The sequence below is a fragment of the Coccomyxa subellipsoidea genome (assembly GCF_000258705.1).
Source record: "Coccomyxa subellipsoidea C-169, whole genome shotgun sequence".
Taxonomy (NCBI): domain Eukaryota; kingdom Viridiplantae; phylum Chlorophyta; class Trebouxiophyceae; family Coccomyxaceae; genus Coccomyxa; species Coccomyxa subellipsoidea.
Window position 1 is genome coordinate 1,407,792 of NW_005178027.1, and position 18,832 is coordinate 1,426,623.

At 58.1% G+C, this 18,832-nt stretch overlaps 3 protein-coding genes across 3 annotated transcripts; all 3 read right to left on the reverse strand.

Moving 5' to 3' along the window:
• Nucleotides 1–397: 397 nt before the first annotated feature.
• COCSUDRAFT_25508 (actin depolymerizing protein) lies at nucleotides 398–2,922 on the reverse strand. The gene is made up of 8 exons (XM_005644827.1): nucleotides 2,621–2,922; nucleotides 2,390–2,513; nucleotides 1,965–2,284; nucleotides 1,794–1,865; nucleotides 1,640–1,681; nucleotides 1,416–1,500; nucleotides 1,255–1,318; nucleotides 398–1,141 (listed from the first exon to the last, which is right to left on the reverse strand). The coding sequence occupies exons 1-8, from the start codon at nucleotides 2,738–2,740 to the stop codon at nucleotides 973–975; spliced, it is 996 nt and encodes a 331-aa protein (XP_005644884.1). The 5' UTR covers nucleotides 2,741–2,922; the 3' UTR covers nucleotides 398–972.
• Nucleotides 2,923–8,001: 5,079 nt separating this feature from the next.
• On the reverse strand, nucleotides 8,002–10,406 carry COCSUDRAFT_58048 (hypothetical protein; the record flags this gene model as incomplete). Its single annotated transcript, XM_005644828.1, has 2 exons — nucleotides 8,002–8,577; nucleotides 10,176–10,406. The coding sequence occupies 2 exons, from the start codon at nucleotides 10,404–10,406 to the stop codon at nucleotides 8,002–8,004; spliced, it is 807 nt and encodes a 268-aa protein (XP_005644885.1).
• A 4,908-nt stretch (nucleotides 10,407–15,314) lies between these two features.
• COCSUDRAFT_58050 (hypothetical protein) lies at nucleotides 15,315–17,124 on the reverse strand (the record flags this gene model as incomplete). Its single annotated transcript, XM_005644829.1, has 2 exons — nucleotides 15,315–15,530; nucleotides 16,894–17,124. 2 exons carry the CDS (start codon nucleotides 17,122–17,124, stop codon nucleotides 15,315–15,317), a joined length of 447 nt encoding a protein of 148 aa, XP_005644886.1.
• Nucleotides 17,125–18,832: the final 1,708 nt, after the last annotated feature.

Below are 18,832 nucleotides of genomic sequence, written 5' to 3' on the forward strand. Positions count from 1 at the left end.
TTGGACGTTGCCAACCTGATTTGAATTCCCTGTGCAAAGCATAGATTAGGGACCCCTGACCCCCTGCAGGGTTCTAATTTGTGACAGGGCTACACGAATGCACGATTGGAAGGCAGGGTTGCCCAGTATGTCTGCATTCTCCGGGGGGGCAACTTGATACATGAGCTTTGCACTGGTTCAGTCTGGGTGATAGGGCATCCCTTGACCATATCAATATCATCCTTGCTGCTGCAGCTGCCCTCATGCGCATGCACGCGTGTGTATGCATATAAAGTTTATATTATAAACCATATGGTTTCAAACAAGTTGTATGCATTGCAGCTACCCTCATCTGTAACAGGAATGCGCGATTGTGATCCCTGTAGGCAGTCCCACTTATATCCACTAGTATGCCAGTGCTTATGGTCCCTTACTTTTGGTGGGGCTTCCTCCCTTCTCGTGAGCAATACTGCAGTGGCACTGTGATCAGCTCCTGCTCGCTAGCTGAACCACTACAGAGCTGCAAGCTAAGCTGAAGCTATGATCGGGGGCCGCAGCATTCGCATCCTGCGCAGCTTGATGCCCAAAATGCTGAGACCATTTCACCTAATCCTACATGTCCTGAAATTCCGGTACTCCTAAAACCTCTCTTGGATCCTAACTCCGGAAAAGGCGCCACAAAGTGCATCAGGGGCTGGTCGACAAGACATGAGCCTTTGTATGACCAGGCCAACATGCCCTCTCATCCAGGGAAAGTTTGGGTTGATAGCAGAACAGCAAGACACACAGCAAGAGACTCTATAACTCAAATTTCTGCTCTTTGCCTGAGCATGAGCCGCTCACTTCCAGGAGAGGTTATTGCCTGAAATGCAAAGTTATCTGGCGCAGTACTTGCGCCCTGTATCACAAGCATTGCCACTGCCCCAGGCATGTACACAAGTGCCACCCATTTTGCTGCGTCACATCCGCAGACTGCCACACTGCAGAGGGGCTTCACTGCCGGGTGACAGTTGATCGCACGGCCTCAGCCACATCCTGCTCGGATATGTCCCCAAGGTCACTGCCCTGCAGCTCCACGCTCAAACCATCCAGAAAACCCTTGAAAAAGTCCTTGGTGCTGGCGTACATCATCTTTGCCTTGATACGAGCAGCATCTGGAGCCCTGTCGTCATCAAGCAAGCAGGTCGAATGCATTGCACTGAAAGATCTTGAAGGGGTGCGGAAGAGGACCCAGATATTTCTTGTATATGCCAGGCGTGAGAGAGTGGAAGGTACCAATTGATGAAGACCAGCTTGTTGAAGATGCAGCCTTCGCTATTCTTGAACTGGTGGTCGTACACTGTATCCACCAGAACAAGATCGAGTCAGTATAAGCGTGCTGCATGTGCAGCAACAATCACATCTCACCAAAGATATTTAGTGTGACAAAGAGGTACCTCCATATCTGCAGTCTGAGCCTGGCAAGACTGCAAGCAGGTCTTGATATGTGGAGTCTTTGGAGCCAAGATCGGCAATGACCACCTGCAAGCACACGGCGATCAGTGGGAAATAATGAAATCCTGCTGTCAGTGGCACCACGTTCTGTGACAGCACACGTCACTGTGGCTGGTCAATGTGGCTGCATGCGAAAGGGCACTGTGCACTACATGTACATTCTTACCTCGTTTCCGTCATTGTTGATCATCCATGTTGCCCATCGATACTGCAGCACATGCAACGACTCTCAGACTTGCTTATCCTGGGAGCAAGGACACATGATCTATTTCTTTTGCTGCCTGGCCCATGTCACACATATTTGGGAGTCAGCTCCTCACCGATGACTTGGCCTTGAGGAAGTAGTACATGTTGACGGCATCCTCCGACACCGAGATCCCGCTCATGGATGTCTGCACCCGCAAATCGGCACTCCATCATCAGACACCATCCTTACTCCACAATACATTGCCGCAAGCCCTTGCAAAGCACAGGCCCTGGCGGTGTCTTACCGCCTGACTCTGCTTTGGCCGCCTCCCACCCAGATTGGGGATGTTCTTCGGCACCTCTGTCCGCCCCAGCCGAACGAGGCCGGAAGTGGCGGCCGGCTGCGGCTGTGCGACGTCTGGCTGCTGTGACGGTGGCCGTTGGGCTGGTGCCGCTGCCGTCACTGATGGAGCAGGAGGGGCAGGGACATGCGGCTGGCTTGTGCTGTTGCTTGGTGTGGGCTGAACAGGTGGCACAGGCTGCGTGCTACGCGAGGGTGCTTGAGACTTTGGCTGCGGCGGTGCCGGAATGGCATTTTGCTTTGCCTGGGCTGCGCTGGTCTCAGCTGGTGGCGCACACCATTGCAGATTAAAAAGGTGAGATATGTGCCAGGAGAAGAGATATGTGCCCAGGCTGATGTTTATTTTAATTAACAAGCGAAACTGTGTACCTGGGAGGACGTGATTTTGGTCATGCGCGTCGGTTGCCTTGCTGCCAATATCCAGAGACTCCAAGAAAGCTCGCTTGACATTTGTGAATTCTGCTTCAGGGATGAAGCCAGCATCCAGCCCAGCCTTGACAAGCAAAAAGCAAGGAGTGACACGATGCAGGATTTAAGTTGCATGACCACAGAAAGAATCGGGCTCACGCCAGCGGCTGATTACGAGATTCCCAGACGCACCTTGATTTGCTGCGCCCTCAAGAAAGAACTTTTGACTGTGTCATAATCAGGCTGGTCAATCAATCCTTCATCCAGGGCAGCCTTAGCGGTGCGTAAAACGTCGTAATTTAAAACAGACATCTGCACGCACGCAAGCAGAGCCCAACAACAGTCTCGTTCCTGTAGCAACGATGTGATGCTCGAGGCAGAGGCTCGATGCAGAGAAGTAAGCGAGCTACGAAAGGGACAAGAATTCAGTGCAGTATCTCCAAGTCAAAAGGCGAGATGATGGATGTGAATCATTCCCTGCACTCCTGAATCAGCAGAATTTCTTTTCCAACGTTTGAAAGATGTCTGGATTTTGGCTTCAGCTAGGTTTACGATAATACCCTCTAAACTTTATAAAATGAATAGAGACAGCCGAAGGGCACAGAACACAGCCAAAGGCCAAGTCTTCGTTTTCTTGGCCGCCAAGAAAACGAATCAGCAGCTGCACAAAATGTACGTGATTGGCGTGTAGTGTAGTGCAGGCAGCCTTGCAATCCCACACTCCCCCGTCTTTCTGGGAACAGTATGATCTGGAAACCCCATTTGTACACATGACCAGTCACAAATGGACACAAATGAACCTCGTCACGACGATTCAAAGGCAATATATTGAGAGAGAGGCCTCCACAGAGGACACATGGCCAAGGGCTATTACCCACTTCTTCTTCACCGTATGGGTAGTAACATTGTAATTATTCGCTCCAAGGCTTTTATGCCATTGACTTCTAGACGATTGTTCTAGAGTTTTTCGCCGCTCTGAGCCTCATGACGTTCTCCGTGATATGTGACAACATTTTGCAGGCGAGCTACTTCCCTGTTCTCCCTGTTCTCAGTTCTCCCACGGCAGGTGGTGTGGTGCAACAATTAACCAGAATAACGCAATATACGTGACGCAGGGCTCCCTGGTGCGGTCCATCTCCCGCAAGGATCAAGATGCGCCGCTTTCAGGAGGGCTTGTTGAAGGAATCAAGCCTAGCAAGGTTGTTGCCTGGCCAGCTTACCAAAAGCTCCTGAAATGGCGCACAAGGCACCTAGCATCCATTTTGCATCGCAGTCTGCTCATTTCTAAGCTCTCACACGGGTCAAGTGCAGCAAAACCCATTCTTAGGTGTGTGAAGTGAATCCTCCTGTAGTAGCTACTGTGAATAAGTGCATAGTCGAACATTTGTATGCAGAATATTACCCTAAATATAGAGTTCCACAAATGCTGCGGGGACAGGTCACTCAGCACGGAGCAGACAGGTGCGGCACTTAAGCGTCAGTGCTGTGCTCTGTGGGTGTGCATAGGCAAGCCAAGGTGCTGGAAGCGGTGGCTTTATGTCGTACAAGCGGGTATTTTGCATTCGCAGGTGTTTCACCCTTCAAGTGCGCTGTATGTTTGTCAGTCACCATGTGCACAGCAGCCTTTGCAATGTACTATATTGGAAGGCGAAGAAGGTGCCAGGTGAGAGACTAGGACAGCGGCAAGCTTGGATTGCATTTCCGAGACAAAGCTGGAGTCCACTTGTCATTTCAGCTAGGTGCACATGCAGCAGAACCATGAATGAGTAAGAGGGACGTCACCAAAGAAGAACTGTACTTGTCGTGGACCACAGGAGTGTTTAAACTTATCAAGCGCTGCAACAGTGGAGATTCAGGACGCGGCGCAGATCTTTGACTGTCAGCAGAAGATGTGCTGAAGCTGAAGGTGATCTCAATGAATCTCTTACATCAGACGCTCGCTAAGACCTACACCTTAATATTAAGGCTGGGGCTCTGCAATTTGCCCTCAGTAGAGAGTCAATCCTGCAGTAGATATCAATTATGGAATTCAAGGAAGGGTTCAGCAGAAGTGAGCCTTATGTACAGGCGGAGAGTAAGGCAAGGGAGAATGACCTGTTGGACCTCCGCCGATGGCCGGATGATGCCCAAGGGCAGCTTCAGAACACACAGACTGCACTAATTCTCAAAGAAATGGAGTGCAGAGCTCTGTTGTATAATATACAAGCAATGCAGGTGAGATAACAGAAGCTGCCAGCACCCAGCTCTAGCCAACACATGGTCTTCATTCAACTTTGGCGGGGCATTATCAGGTTCTTAAACCTTTTTTACTATTTAATTTTATGCAGCATACTCAAGCTCGTGAGAAGTTGCATGGATGTGCCAGGGGATTGCATCTGCTGATGCGGAATGCTGGTGCGCACTTGAAGCTCCTCGGCTTTTGGTGAGCGCCAAGAATCGTGTGGACTACAGGTGACCCTTCTCATGCCAGTGACTGTTTTCATTGCAGCAATGCTAAGGTGATTGCTGAGCTGGATATTGAGACATACCAAGGTCAAAGAAAATAGGAACAGGTTGGGCTAACAGGCAGGCATGTCCATTGCCAAAGCAGCAGGAGGCCTGCCAACTTAATGCGATCCTTCCTCAAAGATCAGATACAAGGTGGGTGGGCATGGGAAAATTTCTTCCTATTCACTCTGGACAGAGGAAGCGCTACTTTGAGGCATGTCCTGCTGTTCTCAAGGTTTTGCCAAGAGTCACAAGCACCTGATTTGCAGGGATTGCCGAGGAGTGACGAGCACCGTGAAGAGAAATTTGATTGTTCTGGCCAGCGACGATCTTGGGCAGGAAAACACGGCGTGTGTTGGTCATCAATCATTTGTAATGCTGGGCCCTGATAAGTTGAACCAGGAGTATAATCTAAACGTGCATTTGAGCGGCCAGAATTTGCAGCAGCGAGGGACGATGAGATCTAAGAGGCAATGATGCTTTCGAGTCCGCCCAACCTAGAGGAGCACCTGAGGAAAATGGGGCCAATGATGATGTCAACATCACTTAAAGGGTTGCCAATGTCCACTGCGATCTTGCACCCACACATTGGGTCTACTCAGACGTGCAAGCAAGTTGCCGGGAGACGGCATGCATACGTGATGAAGAGATCATCTTTGATTCCGGATGATCGCGGCAACGTAAATTGGTACAGTGCATGACGATGTTCTCGATGTCTTTTGAGATCGGCTTACCGAGAGCCATTGGGCATATACGCAGCTGCAGGGCGTTTGTAGCGACATGTCCGGGGCCTACATGGGTGCAGCCTAGCACTGGTACACATTATTTTCATTCGCAAACCGCACGCACTCCCTGCATCAGAAATATCGTATCCCTTATCGGATCCTTCCACGTGTCGAGTCGCATACTCATGATAGCATGCATTGAACCTCTCCAAACCACCGCAAACAATGTAGGTGTCCCTAGGGACTTGTACGTTGTTTGCGGCAATACTATGAGGATCTGCCCGGGCCCCGGACATCTCACAGCCGGCGGACCTCTGGTGGTCAGCGGCAAGGCTTGCTTTGCCTACATTTAGATGCTGGACGATGCCAGACACCTAGCCCACTTGGCGAAGCAGATTATAATGGCGGCGACACCCGGATCAACGTCATGCCAGGGCGGATGAGACAGCCCAGCCAGCATGCCTCCTGCCGGGCTGAGCGGCAGCAGCAGGCAGTGTCACAGCCGCCGCGCCGCTCCGGTCCTCATCTAATCCGCACAGGTCCGCGCACGCGCGGGGCAGCCACACACCCGGCCCGGAGCAGCGGCGGCTCGTAGCTTGCGTACAGGCCGGCCACGCTCCCAGGGGCGATCATGGCAGCCCACCTCGTGCAAATCGTGCAGGGCTGAATGTCCTTCAGCCAGCAGGCCTCTGCGGACCGGCGCGCGTTTCTTGCCGGCTCGCGGCCCACAGCCAGCCGCTCCGATGGACTGCACTCCTCTGCCAGATGCAGAGATTCTTCAAGCAGTGAGCCAGGCACAGGCAGACATGGACATCGATGCGCAGCCGGCACAGCTGTGGTCTCGGAGGCGACACCCATTGAGTGTATAATACCTGCTTGCGCGCCGCTGCAGCGAACGCCGCGGCCGCCGCCGCCGCCGCGGTGGGGGTCGCTTCCGCGAGCGACACGCGGCCGCCAGTCCAATGAAATGCGACGGCCAACATGAGGTGCTGCTGGCGGATTAGCACCCTGCACAGGATGCCACAGTAGCCCAGGTGCACGTTCCGTCAGCACCACTTTAACTCTCCAGCGTTCCGAGCACGCGAATATGGGACTGCCTGGAATGGACGTCTGACAGACACTCTTCTCCCCAGCGACAGCGTCGCAGCGATACACCGGCACGGAGCCGTTCCAGCTGCAGTCAAGGGATTCTTCAGCAGCGAGGGACTAGCGCCACAGAATGCTAGGCAACACTCTCCGCCCAGTAAGAGCCTGTCAGAGGATTCGTATGGGTTGCCTGCTTTGACACCAGCGGAACTCGTGTTACCGTAGGTTGATTCAGCCCCAGGCCCTGGCCGCCAGCAGGGCAGACCCGCAATATCGCCGTAATTCAACTCACGTGCCGTCGCCTGCACCGCCCAGCATGCACCGCACGCTTCGTTTGCCGGCCTTGCGGATCGGGCCGCGCCAGGCAGCTGACAGATTGGTGGCTGCAGCAGCAAGAGCAGGAAACATAGCCACTCCAGACTAAGGGCCCGCTGGCACGTTGACCTTCGCTACGGCCTACAAGCCGCCTGCGATCGCCTTCCCTGCCCCTAATAGCCTCGACATCAACGGCATCCGGCGCTGGCACAAAAATGGCGCTGGCGCTGCCACTTCAGCCTTTCTGGACATGACAACTGGGACTTTATCTCCCTTCTGAAGACCCTCAGGAGAGGGGGCAGCAGGAGGGGCCCAACGGGATCCGCTGCAACTGAGCCGGGCCCGCGTTCTGGCCACCACACCTCTCGTCTTGCAGAATGTGCAGGGCCAGAATTTGAAGAATGAACAGATAGTGGCTCACTGCGGACCGCGTCGTAGCTGAGCGAGTCTGGCTTGAGGCGGCGTTGTCCCTACAATTTCTGGGAAGCCTATGTAGTGCCTCACGGTTGCTGGCACCGACATCCACGCTGCTGGGAAAGTGAGAAGAAGCTGCCAGATGTGCTTATGGCGTGCTGAGAGCGAGGCAAGTCCTGCTCTGCCAGCCAGGCTACGCCAGGCAGGAACATTCCTGTGAAGCTAGAAGTCGAAGAAGACGGCCAGTTGCTCTGGCTCCAGCAGCCTGCCCAGCATCTTGGCCTCGAGTGGCAACATCTGGGCTCGGATTTCCACAAGCGCTATGCCGGCAACCCTTTGCCGTTCGGAAGCAGGTCTAGTTGCCCGGGTCAAGATGGCTGTGTAGAGGGCTGTGGCCGCAGCATCTGGCTAGACAGAGAATGCCCAGGTGCTTGACTCCGTCGCTCGGCGTCGCAAAAGTGACTCCTATACCCAGTCAAGTGGCTGGGAGTGCCCGCGCTGGTAAAAGGCCCAGAGCTGGCAGATGGTAGCTAAGCGAAGGCGCTGTCAGAGAGGCCTGAGTTGCCGCGGCGGCTCCCACACCCTGGTGTCATTTGCCAGCAGCAGGTCTGTGCTGCGAGGCGGCGCGGTCTCCCCTGTGACGGCTGCCCATGTCGCTGCATGCCAGTCCCACACTCCTGCTGCCAAGGGGCAAGTGATGAAAACGTGGGTGAGTGTGGCGGGCTGACTCTCGCAGCCGCTATGCGGGCAGCTGTGTCCTGCTGGATCTGCGCGGCGGATGCGCTGTGAGAAGGCGCAGACGAAGAGCTTGCCGTGAAGCAGCTGCCAGGCCGTGGTGCGCTGCCGCCGGTCGTGATGGGATGTGTAAATGACCCTCCACACATGCGCCCAAGGTGCGGCCTGCCCTGCAGCGGGCGCGGCGGCGTCCACCGTGTCTGAAGGTGGACCCTGGGACTGTGCTGGCTCAACGGCAGGCTCCAGTGCAGGAACCTGGCGATCCGGCCACGGAGCTGGCCGCTGCCGCGACGGGCGCATCCATGCTGCGTAGGACGAGGGGTCGGGCTCCCCCCGGGGCCGCTTTCCCAGGACCCCAGTCCCTGTGACCGCTGCCGCTGCTCTGAACTGTCAGCGCGCCTCAAGTGCCCTCAGGCCGCTGCGCTGATCGTCCGTTTTTTTTTTTTTTTTTATTTTTAAAAGGGGAAGCCCCCGCTATTACACAGGTGCCAGTCGCACGCTTCCCAGCACGCATGCAATAGGATATTTGGGGAAACCTGTCAGAGTTGGGGCACGCAGAGCACTCCCGCAGGAGGATAATGCGATACTTAAGAGAAGCGCAAGCATGAAGGCATACCACAGAAAGGCAACAGAAAGGCTCCTAGCGATGGACATGTCCCAAGCACCAGAGGGTAACCTCATCCCCAGAGGCGCACTCCAGCCCGCCGGCAACGCAACACCGCTGAGGTGACGTTGGAGGACCCACGGGGCAAGCCTAGGGCTTGCAGCTGGAGGCAGGGGTCACAGCAAAGCAGGCAATCATCAATCACTGGCAGGCAATTATGGATGTGCGGGCAACCAGTGGTGGAACAGACATGAAAGGCACGTTTATACGGTTGGCCGACAGGGATGGAACAGGATCGCGTTCGGACCCATTACCACTAGGTGCCGCTCGGGGCTGGCAATGTGACCCTAAACTATGCCTCAATCTGCCAGCAAGGTGGGGCACAAGCAAACGGTAGCATATGGGAGATATGAAGCCGCAAATGAGGCGAAAAACAGGTAGGCTGGCGAGAACTTTTTTTTTTTTTTTTTTTTTTAAAAGGGGAAGCCCCCGCTATTACACAGGTGCCAGTCGCACGCTTCCCAGCACGCATGCAATAGGATATTTGGGGAAACCTGTCAGAGTTGGGGCACGCAGAGCACTCCCGCAGGAGGATAATGCGATACTGAAGAGAAGCGCAAGCATGAAGGCATACCACAGAAAGGCAACAGAAAGGCTCCTAGCGATGGACATGTCCCAAGCACCAGAGGGTAACCTCATCCCCAGAGGCGCACTCCAGCCCGCCGGCAACGCAACACCGCTGAGGTGACGTTGGAGGACCCACGGGGCAAGCCTAGGGCTTGCAGCTGGAGGCAGGGGTCACAGCAAAGCAGGCAATCATCAATCACTGGCAGGCAATTATGGATGTGCGGGCAACCAGTGGTGGAACAGACATGAAAGGCACGTTTATACGGTTGGCCGACAGGGATGGAACAGGATCGCGTTCGGACCCATTACCACTAGGTGCCGCTCGGGGCTGGCAATGTGACCCTAAACTATGCCTCAATCTGCCAGCAAGGTGGGGCACAAGCAAACGGTGGCATATGGGAGATATGAAGCCGCAAATGAGGCGAAAAACAGGTAGGCTGGTGAGAACTCGACCAGATACACACACCCACCACATTGGAGGCGGGGATAGGCAGGAGGCATCATGTCCAAGGTCCTAGACACCCGCTCAGGTTCAAGGGTGGATACTGGGGTTGGAAACCCTAAACCCTTCAGATAGCCTTCAATGAACTACTGTGAATGGTGAGGAGGACAGACACTAAGGCAGAAGGCCACGGATGACAGGCCAAGGGGATTGTTGGGGCTGCTGGTGAGACAGAAACATCGGAGGATCACTGGAAAACTATTGATAGCCTAAAGCCCTGGGCAGGGTGGTCTTCTGTAAGCTTGCGCCAACGCTCTGGCTCTCCGGCACGGTACTCCACAGGTAGCGGGGCGCACGATGGATCCGTCTGGCCGAGGGATACCCAAGGGGTGAGCCGCGCAAACACGTCCGGTGGTGGGCGAGGCCACCGGCACTGGGTGGCGAGGCCAGTGCCCCAGGGGTGAAGGAGGCACCCCCGGGGCCGTGTTGGGCCGAGCTCGACAGGTCCCTCGACCAGTGGAAGCACGTGACTCGGAGCCCCATTCCGCGCTGGCAAAGGTTAGAGGTAGGAGAGGCGCAAAGCTTCTGGTAGGCAATCTGTGGTCCCAGGGCTCTAAGGCAAAAGGGGTCTCAGACAAGGAACGACAGGCCGGGCTTTGCCGGGGTGGGATCGGGACTGGTGAAAGGTTAGTCATCCGTGCCTGACTATGGTATGACGAAGGCTCTTAGCGCCCATGTGCCCAGAGCACCTATCGCAAAGGCCCCCCTAAGAGAGGGTGTGAGTTCAACACAAGAATCGACACGAGCGGGTGTCATGGCAGAAGGCCAAATGAGAGCATGGTCATACAGATAGCCAAGTTTTTTTTTTTTTTTTTTTTTTTTTTTAAAGGGGGAGCCCCCGCTATTACATAGGTGCCAATCGCACGCTTCCCAGCACGCATGCAATAGGATATTTGGGGAAACCTGTCAGAGTTGGGGCACGCAGAGCACTCCCGCAGGAGGATAATGCGATACCTAAGAAAAGCGCAAGCATGAAGGCATACCACAGAAAGGCAACAGAAAGGCTCCTAGCGATGGACATGTCCCAAGCACCAGAGGGCAACCTCATCCCCAGAGGCGCGCTCCAGCCCGCCGGCAACGCAACACCGCTGAGGTGACGTTGGAGGACCCACGGGGCAAGCCTAGGGCTTGCAGCTGGAGGCAGGGGTCACAGCAAAGAAGGCAATCAAGTTAGAGCCGTGGCCGGCTGGGTACAGTGAATGGTGGATCGGAAGCGTCACGCTGGAAGCGGCACGGGATGCTGGGCACTCCAGTGGATGACTGGTTGCGCGCCCGGCAGCTCCTCCAGCGCGCAGAGGACCGCGCGGTGGCACCATCGCGCCGCAAACTGCTCCCTGGTGATCATCGGGTCGCGTCCGCGAAGCCAGTCGCTGAGCACACCTGCTGTCTGCCGGACGTTGACGGTCGCGAGCCGCCAATCGGCAAGCAGGGCCTTCTTGCAGGAAGACAGGATGCGAGCCGCAACCGCTCCGGGGGTGATCGCCGCCGCATCTGGCTGGTGGCGGCCGCGCTGATATGCTGCCCACAGCTGACAGATTGTAGCGAGCCGCAGGCGATCCCAGAGCTGCCTGAGCTGCCGCGGCGGTCCCCAGATCCTGGTGTCATCGGCGAGAAGAAGGTCGGCGCTGCGCGGTGGCGCGTCGTCTCCGGTCACCGCGGCCCATGTCGCTGCGAACCAGTCCCACACCCCGGCGGCGAGAGGGCAGATGATGAAGACATGGGTGAGTGTGGCCAGCTGACCTGCACAGCTCGGATGCGGGCAAACGTGACCGATCGTCCGTGATGTCGGCCCAGATGGCCGGCCGCAGCGGATCGAGGGGGCGGGCCTCTCCCTTGCTGATCCTGTGGAGGACCTGGCGGCGCGTGGTGGCCTCCCTGACCACGAACTCATGTGCCGGTCGCAGGCCGAGTCCCCAAGCTTGGGGATCCACGACTTGGCTGCCCCAGCGGCCGAAGAGGTACAGCGTGGGTGCTGCGGGCGGGGGCACCAGAGCGTCCTTTTCGTGCTCCTGTGCTCCAGGCTGCTGGCGCTTCCCGGGGCGCGGGTGCCAGGGCCAAGTGAATCAGGTGGTGGATGCCACACAGACAGGCTTCCTGCCTAAGCGCTGGGCGGGGGACAACGTGCTGGCACACCTGGAGGAGATCAGCTACCTGGAGGCCACACACCAGCCAGGCGTGCAGGTCTTCCTGGACTTCGAGAAGGCCTTCGATCGCCTTGACAGGGCCTGGATTGAGCGGTGCATGGCTGCGGTGGGCTTCGGGCCCGGTGTGCAGCGGTGGGTGCACATTCTGCACTCCGGCACGACCGCGCGAGTGGCCTTCAACGGCTGGCACACCGATGCCTTCCCGGTGGCCGCCGGCGTCTTCCAGGGAAGCCCCCTCTCGCCGCTGCTGTTTGTGCTTGCCGCGCAGCCGATGGCCGCGCATGCCAGGATGCTTGCAGGCCAGCTAGCTTTCCAGCCCATCAGACTGCCTTCAGGGGAGCCAGCACCAGTCATGCACCAGCATGCGGACGACACCAGCGTGCACGCGCGGACTCCCCGGGATGCTCAGATCGTGCTGGGGGCCAGCGTGGGCCTCCACTGCGCAGCCACAGGAGCCAGGCTGCAGCGCAGCAAGAGCCAGGCCCTAGGGCTTGGCAGCCTCAGCCATCTCGCCGGGCCCGATCCAGTCACGGGGGTCACCTTCGCGGCTTCGAGCGACGGCGTCAAGCACCTGGGCATTCCCTTGTCCACCCAGCCAGCTGCAGCTGCCACAGCCCTATACACAGCCATCATTGAGAAGGTGGAGGCCCGCATCGCCCGCTGGTCCGGCTTCAGACTCAGCCTGCTGGGCCGAGCGTACGTCGCAAAACAGGTGCTGGCCTCCATGGTCACCTACCATGCCACCTTCATACCGGTGCCACAAGACTTGCTACAGAGGCTCTGCAGAGCCATCCACACTTTCGTCGCGGCGAACCGGCCGGTGACCCCTGGCGCAGCGGCGGCGCTGTTCCCAAGCAAGGACGTCTGCTTCCGCGCGGCCGCACACGGCGGCATCGCGCTGGTGGACATCAAGGCCCAGATCCTGGCTCTCCAGGCCAAGGTGGTGGGCAGGCTGTTGGAGCCGGAACAGCTGGCCTGGAAGGCCTACTTCGACCACTGGCTGTACAGGAGCACAGCCTGGCTGGCAGCGCAGGAACCCGGCACGGTGTCAGCGCGGCGGCAGCACATCTGGCAGCTGGGAAGATTCCTGCTCTTCTCCACCTTTGCAGCGAAGCATGTGGAGGCCCCGCAGCGCGTACGGCAGTACCTGCATGCCTACCAGCAGCTGCGGCCCCATCACCTGCGGAAGCCGGAAGCGATCGGCTACGACGCAGTCATGGGTGAGCCACTGTTCTTCAACAGGGAGCTCACGGATGCAGTCAGGCAGCCCTTTGCCTGGGAGGACTGGGCCAGGCTTGGCCTGGTCAGGATCAGCCACCTGCGCGATGTCGTGCGCGGCCCGGAGCATCCGGTTCGGATGGTGCGAGAGCGCGTGCCCATCCTTCTGGCTGCCTTGCCAGCAGCCTGGAGAGCGCTAATCCAGGTGCAGCCACCGGCCGCTATGTGGTGCGCATCTCCGGACCCGTCAGATCGCCGCGTCTGGTCTCGCACAGCCGAAGGTAGCACCTACCTTCTCAGCCACACAGTAAGCAGCACAGGAGCCCTTGTGCCAGTGGACGGAGGCGTTGCAGCCATGCACGCCTTCCTTCCTCCGGCCGCGCAGCCTGCATTGGTTCAGCACTGGGACATCACCAGGCCCTGGCATCCACGCAGCGGCACACGTCAGCAGCGCCATCACGCGGAGCAGCTGCACCCAGAGCAGCACCTGCAGGTGGAGCAGCAGCCAGGGGAGCAGTTGGAGTGGGAGCAGCAGCTGCCGGAGCCACTGCCACCACCGCCGCCCACACTATACTTCTTTGGCCTCTGGGGATCCCAGGTACAGGACCCTCAGGCTTGGGGGCTCGGCACGCGGCCGGCACATGAGTTTGTGGTGAGGGAGGCCACCGCGCGGCGACAGGTGCTTCACAGGATCAGCAAGGGGGAGGCCAGCCCGGCGGGCCCGCTGCGACCAGCCATCTGGGCTGATACCACAGATGATCAGCGCAGCGGCCTTCGGGCGCTCGAGGCGCGATGGGAGGCCAGGGCTGCAGCTGCTGGTACCGCGTCGCAGGTCTTAGGCAAGAGGCCTCGAGGGCAGCCTGATCCCTCCTCCTGGGCGATCTGGATGGCTGCGCCGCAACCACGTCCGGTTCCGCTGCGGGACCGCGGCGGGCCTGCGGGCGCGCCAGCGGGCCCTTCACCAGTGCCACAGGGAGCAGATGTCACTGTTGATCCTGCTGCTGCTGTCACAGCAGACCCATCAGCACCTTGGGCTCATGTGTGGCAAGTGGTGCACGCTTCCCATCTGGACCGGCGGCAGCGCGTGACAGCGTGGAGGCTGCTGCATGGCCAGCTCTTCGTCGGCAGCTTCGCGCGTCACGTCCACCGCGCCGATCCCGCCGGTCACGTTTGCCCGCATCCGAGCTGTGCAGGTCAGCTGGCCACACTCACCCATGTCTTCATCATCTGCCCTCTCGCCGCCGGGGTGTGGGACTGGTTCGCAGCGACATGGGCCGCGGTGACCGGAGACGACGCGCCACCGCGCAGCGCCGACCTTCTTCTCGCCGATGACACCAGGATCTGGGGACCGCCGCGGCAGCTCAGGCAGCTCTGGGATCGCCTGCGGCTCGCTACAATCTGTCAGCTGTGGGCAGCATATCAGCGCGGCCGCCACCAGCCAGATGCGGCGGCGATCACCCCCGGAGCGGTTGCGGCTCGCATCCTGTCTTCCTGCAAGAAGGCCCTGCTTGCCGATTGGCGGCTCGCGACCGTCAACGTCCGGCAGACAGCAGGTGTGCTCAGCGACTGGCTTCGCGGACGCGACCCGATGATCACCAGGGAGCAGTTTGCGGCGCGATGGTGCCACCGCGCGGTCCTCTGCGCGCTGGAGGAGCTGCCGGGCGCGCAACCAGTCATCCACTGGAGTGCCCAGCATCCCGTGCCGCTTCCAGCGTGACGCTTCCGATCCACCATTCACTGTACCCAGCCGGCCACGGCTCTAACTTGGCTATCTGTATGACCATGCTCTCATTTGGCCTTCTGCCATGACACCCGCTCGTGTCGATTCTTGTGTTGAACTCACACCCTCTCTTAGGGGGGCCTTTGCGATAGGTGCTCTGGGCACATGGGCGCTAAGAGCCTTCGTCATACCATAGTCAGGCACGGATGACTAACCTTTCACCAGTCCCGATCCCACCCCGGCAAAGCCCGGCCTGTCGTTCCTTGTCTGAGACCCCTTTTGCCTTAGAGCCCTGGGACCACAGATTGCCTACCAGAAGCTTTGCGCCTCTCCTACCTCTAACCTTTGCCAGCGCGGAATGGGGCTCCGAGTCACGTGCTTCCACTGGTCGAGGGACCTGTCGAGCTCGGCCCAACACGGCCCCGGGGGTGCCTCCTTCACCCCTGGGGCACTGGCCTCGCCACCCAGTGCCGGTGGCCTCGCCCACCACCGGACGTGTTTGCGCGGCTCACCCCTTGGGTATCCCTCGGCCAGACGGATCCATCGTGCGCCCCGCTACCTGTGGAGTACCGTGCCGGAGAGCCAGAGCGTTGGCGCAAGCTTACAGAAGACCACCCTGCCCAGGGCTTTAGGCTATCAATAGTTTTCCAGTGATCCTCCGATGTTTCTGTCTCACCAGCAGCCCCAACAATCCCCTTGGCCTGTCATCCGTGGCCTTCTGCCTTAGTGTCTGTCCTCCTCACCATTCACAGTAGTTCATTGAAGGCTATCTGAAGGGTTTAGGGTTTCCAACCCCAGTATCCACCCTTGAACCTGAGCGGGTGTCTAGGACCTTGGACATGATGCCTCCTGCCTATCCCCGCCTCCAATGTGGTGGGTGTGTGTATCTGGTCGAGTTCTCACCAGCCTACCTGTTTTTCGCCTCATTTGCGGCTTCATATCTCCCATATGCCACCGTTTTTTTTTTTTTTTTTTTTTTTTAAAAAGGGGAAGCCCCCGCTATTACACAGGTGCCAGTCGCACGCTTCCCAGCACGCATGCAATAGGATATTTGGGGAAACCTGTCAGAGTTGGGGCACGCAGAGCACTCCCGCAGGAGGATAATGCGATACTGAAGAGAAGCGCAAGCATGAAGGCATACCACAGAAAGGCAACAGAAAGGCTCCTAGCGATGGACATGTCCCAAGCACCAGAGGGTAACCTCATCCCCAGAGGCGCACTCCAGCCCGCCGGCAACGCAACACCGCTGAGGTGACGTTGGAGGACCCACGGGGCAAGCCTAGGGCTTGCAGCTGGAGGCAGGGGTCACAGCAAAGCAGGCAATCATCAATCACTGGCAGGCAATTATGGATGTGCGGGCAACCAGTGGTGGAACAGACATGAAAGGCACGTTTATACGGTTGGCCGACAGGGATGGAACAGGATCGCGTTCGGACCCATTACCACTAGGTGCCGCTCGGGGCTGGCAATGTGACCCTAAACTATGCCTCAATCTGCCAGCAAGGTGGGGCACAAGCAAACGGTGGCATATGGGAGATATGAAGCCGCAAATGAGGCGAAAAACAGGTAGGCTGGTGAGAACTCGACCAGATACACACACCCACCACATTGGAGGCGGGGATAGGCAGGAGGCATCATGTCCAAGGTCCTAGACACCCGCTCAGGTTCAAGGGTGGATACTGGGGTTGGAAACCCTAAACCCTTCAGATAGCCTTCAATGAACTACTGTGAATGGTGAGGAGGACAGACACTAAGGCAGAAGGCCACGGATGACAGGCCAAGGGGATTGTTGGGGCTGCTGGTGAGACAGAAACATCGGAGGATCACTGGAAAACTATTGATAGCCTAAAGCCCTGGGCAGGGTGGTCTTCTGTAAGCTTGCGCCAACGCTCTGGCTCTCCGGCACGGTACTCCACAGGTAGCGGGGCGCACGATGGATCCGTCTGGCCGAGGGATACCCAAGGGGTGAGCCGCGCAAACACGTCCGGTGGTGGGCGAGGCCACCGGCACTGGGTGGCGAGGCCAGTGCCCCAGGGGTGAAGGAGGCACCCCCGGGGCCGTGTTGGGCCGAGCTCGACAGGTCCCTCGACCAGTGGAAGCACGTGACTCGGAGCCCCATTCCGCGCTGGCAAAGGTTAGAGGTAGGAGAGGCGCAAAGCTTCTGGTAGGCAATCTGTGGTCCCAGGGCTCTAAGGCAAAAGGGGTCTCAGACAAGGAACGACAGGCCGGGCTTTGCCGGGGTGGGATCGGGACTGGTGAAAGGTTAGTCATCCGTGCCTGACTATGGTATGACGAAGGCTCTTAGCGCCCATGTGCCCAGAGCACCTATCGCAAAGGCCCCCCTAAGAGAGGGTGTGAGTTCAACACAAGAATCGACACGAGCGGGTGTCATGGCAGAAGGCCAAATGAGAGCAAGGTGGGCCACCGTTTGCTTGTGCCCCACCTTGCTGGCAGATTGAGGCATAGTTTAGGGTCACATTGCCAGCCCCGAGCGGCACCTAGTGGTAATGGGTCCGAACGCGATCCTGTTCCATCCCTGTCGGCCAACCGTATAAACGTGCCTTTCATGTCTGTTCCACCACTGGTTGCCCGCACATCCATAATTGCCTGCCAGTGATTGATGATTGCCTGCTTTGCTGTGACCCCTGCCTCCAGCTGCAAGCCCTAGGCTTGCCCCGTGGGTCCTCCAACGTCACCTCAGCGGTGTTGCGTTGCCGGCGGGCTGGAGTGCGCCTCTGGGGATGAGGTTACCCTCTGGTGCTTGGGACATGTCCATCGCTAGGAGCCTTTCTGTTGCCTTTCTGTGGTATGCCTTCATGCTTGCGCTTCTCTTAAGTATCGCATTATCCTCCTGCGGGAGTGCTCTGCGTGCCCCAACTCTGACAGGTTTCCCCAAATATCCTATTGCATGCGTGCTGGGAAGCGTGCGACTGGCACCTGTGTAATAGCGGGGGCTTCCCCTTTTAAAAAAAAAAAAAAATTGGGACATGTCCATCGCTAGGAGCCTTTCTGTTGCCTTTCTGTGGTATGCCTTCATGCTTGCGCTTCTCTTCAGTATCGCATTATCCTCCTGCGGGAGTGCTCTGCGTGCCCCAACTCTGACAGGTTTCCCCAAATATCCTATTGCATGCGTGCTGGGAAGCGTGCGACTGGCACCTGTGTAATAGCGGGGGCTTCCCCTTTTTAAAAAAAAAAAAAAAAAAAAAAGTGATGTCCCAGTGCTCCACCAACGCCGGCTGCGCGGTCGCAGGGGGCAACGAGTGCTGACCAGCCTGTGCTCCGTCGTCTGCTGGCACGAGGGCGCCTGTGCTGCTGACTGTATGGCTGAGCTGGTAGCGCCCTGCAGCTGTGCGCGACCAGACACGGCGCTCTACCGGATCAGGACACGCCAGCCACAGGGCCGCTGCTGGCTGGGACTGGATGAGCTGTCTCCATGCTGCTGGCAGAGCGGCGAGAAGAGTCGGCAGGCGATGGCGGATGGCGCTGTGCTGGTGCTCCGGGCCGCTCAACAGGTCGCGAAGGTGACTGACCCTGACGAGGCCTCGCATGGCCCAGGCAAGAGGCTGCCCGCCGGCGTCTGTGAGCTGCCTGTTGAAGAACGAGCGGCTCGCTGAGGACCGCGTCGTGGCTGAGCTCGTCTGACCGGATGCGGCGATGAGGCTGCAGCTTCTGGTAAGCGTGCACGTACTGCCGCACGCGCGCTGGGGCCTGCAGCGTCTCTGTTGGGAAACTGGAGAAGAGTAGGAATATGCCCAGCTGTCAGATTTGCTGGTGGTGCGCTGAGAGCGAGGCGGGCTCCTGGGCTGCCAGCCAAGCGGCGCTCCTGT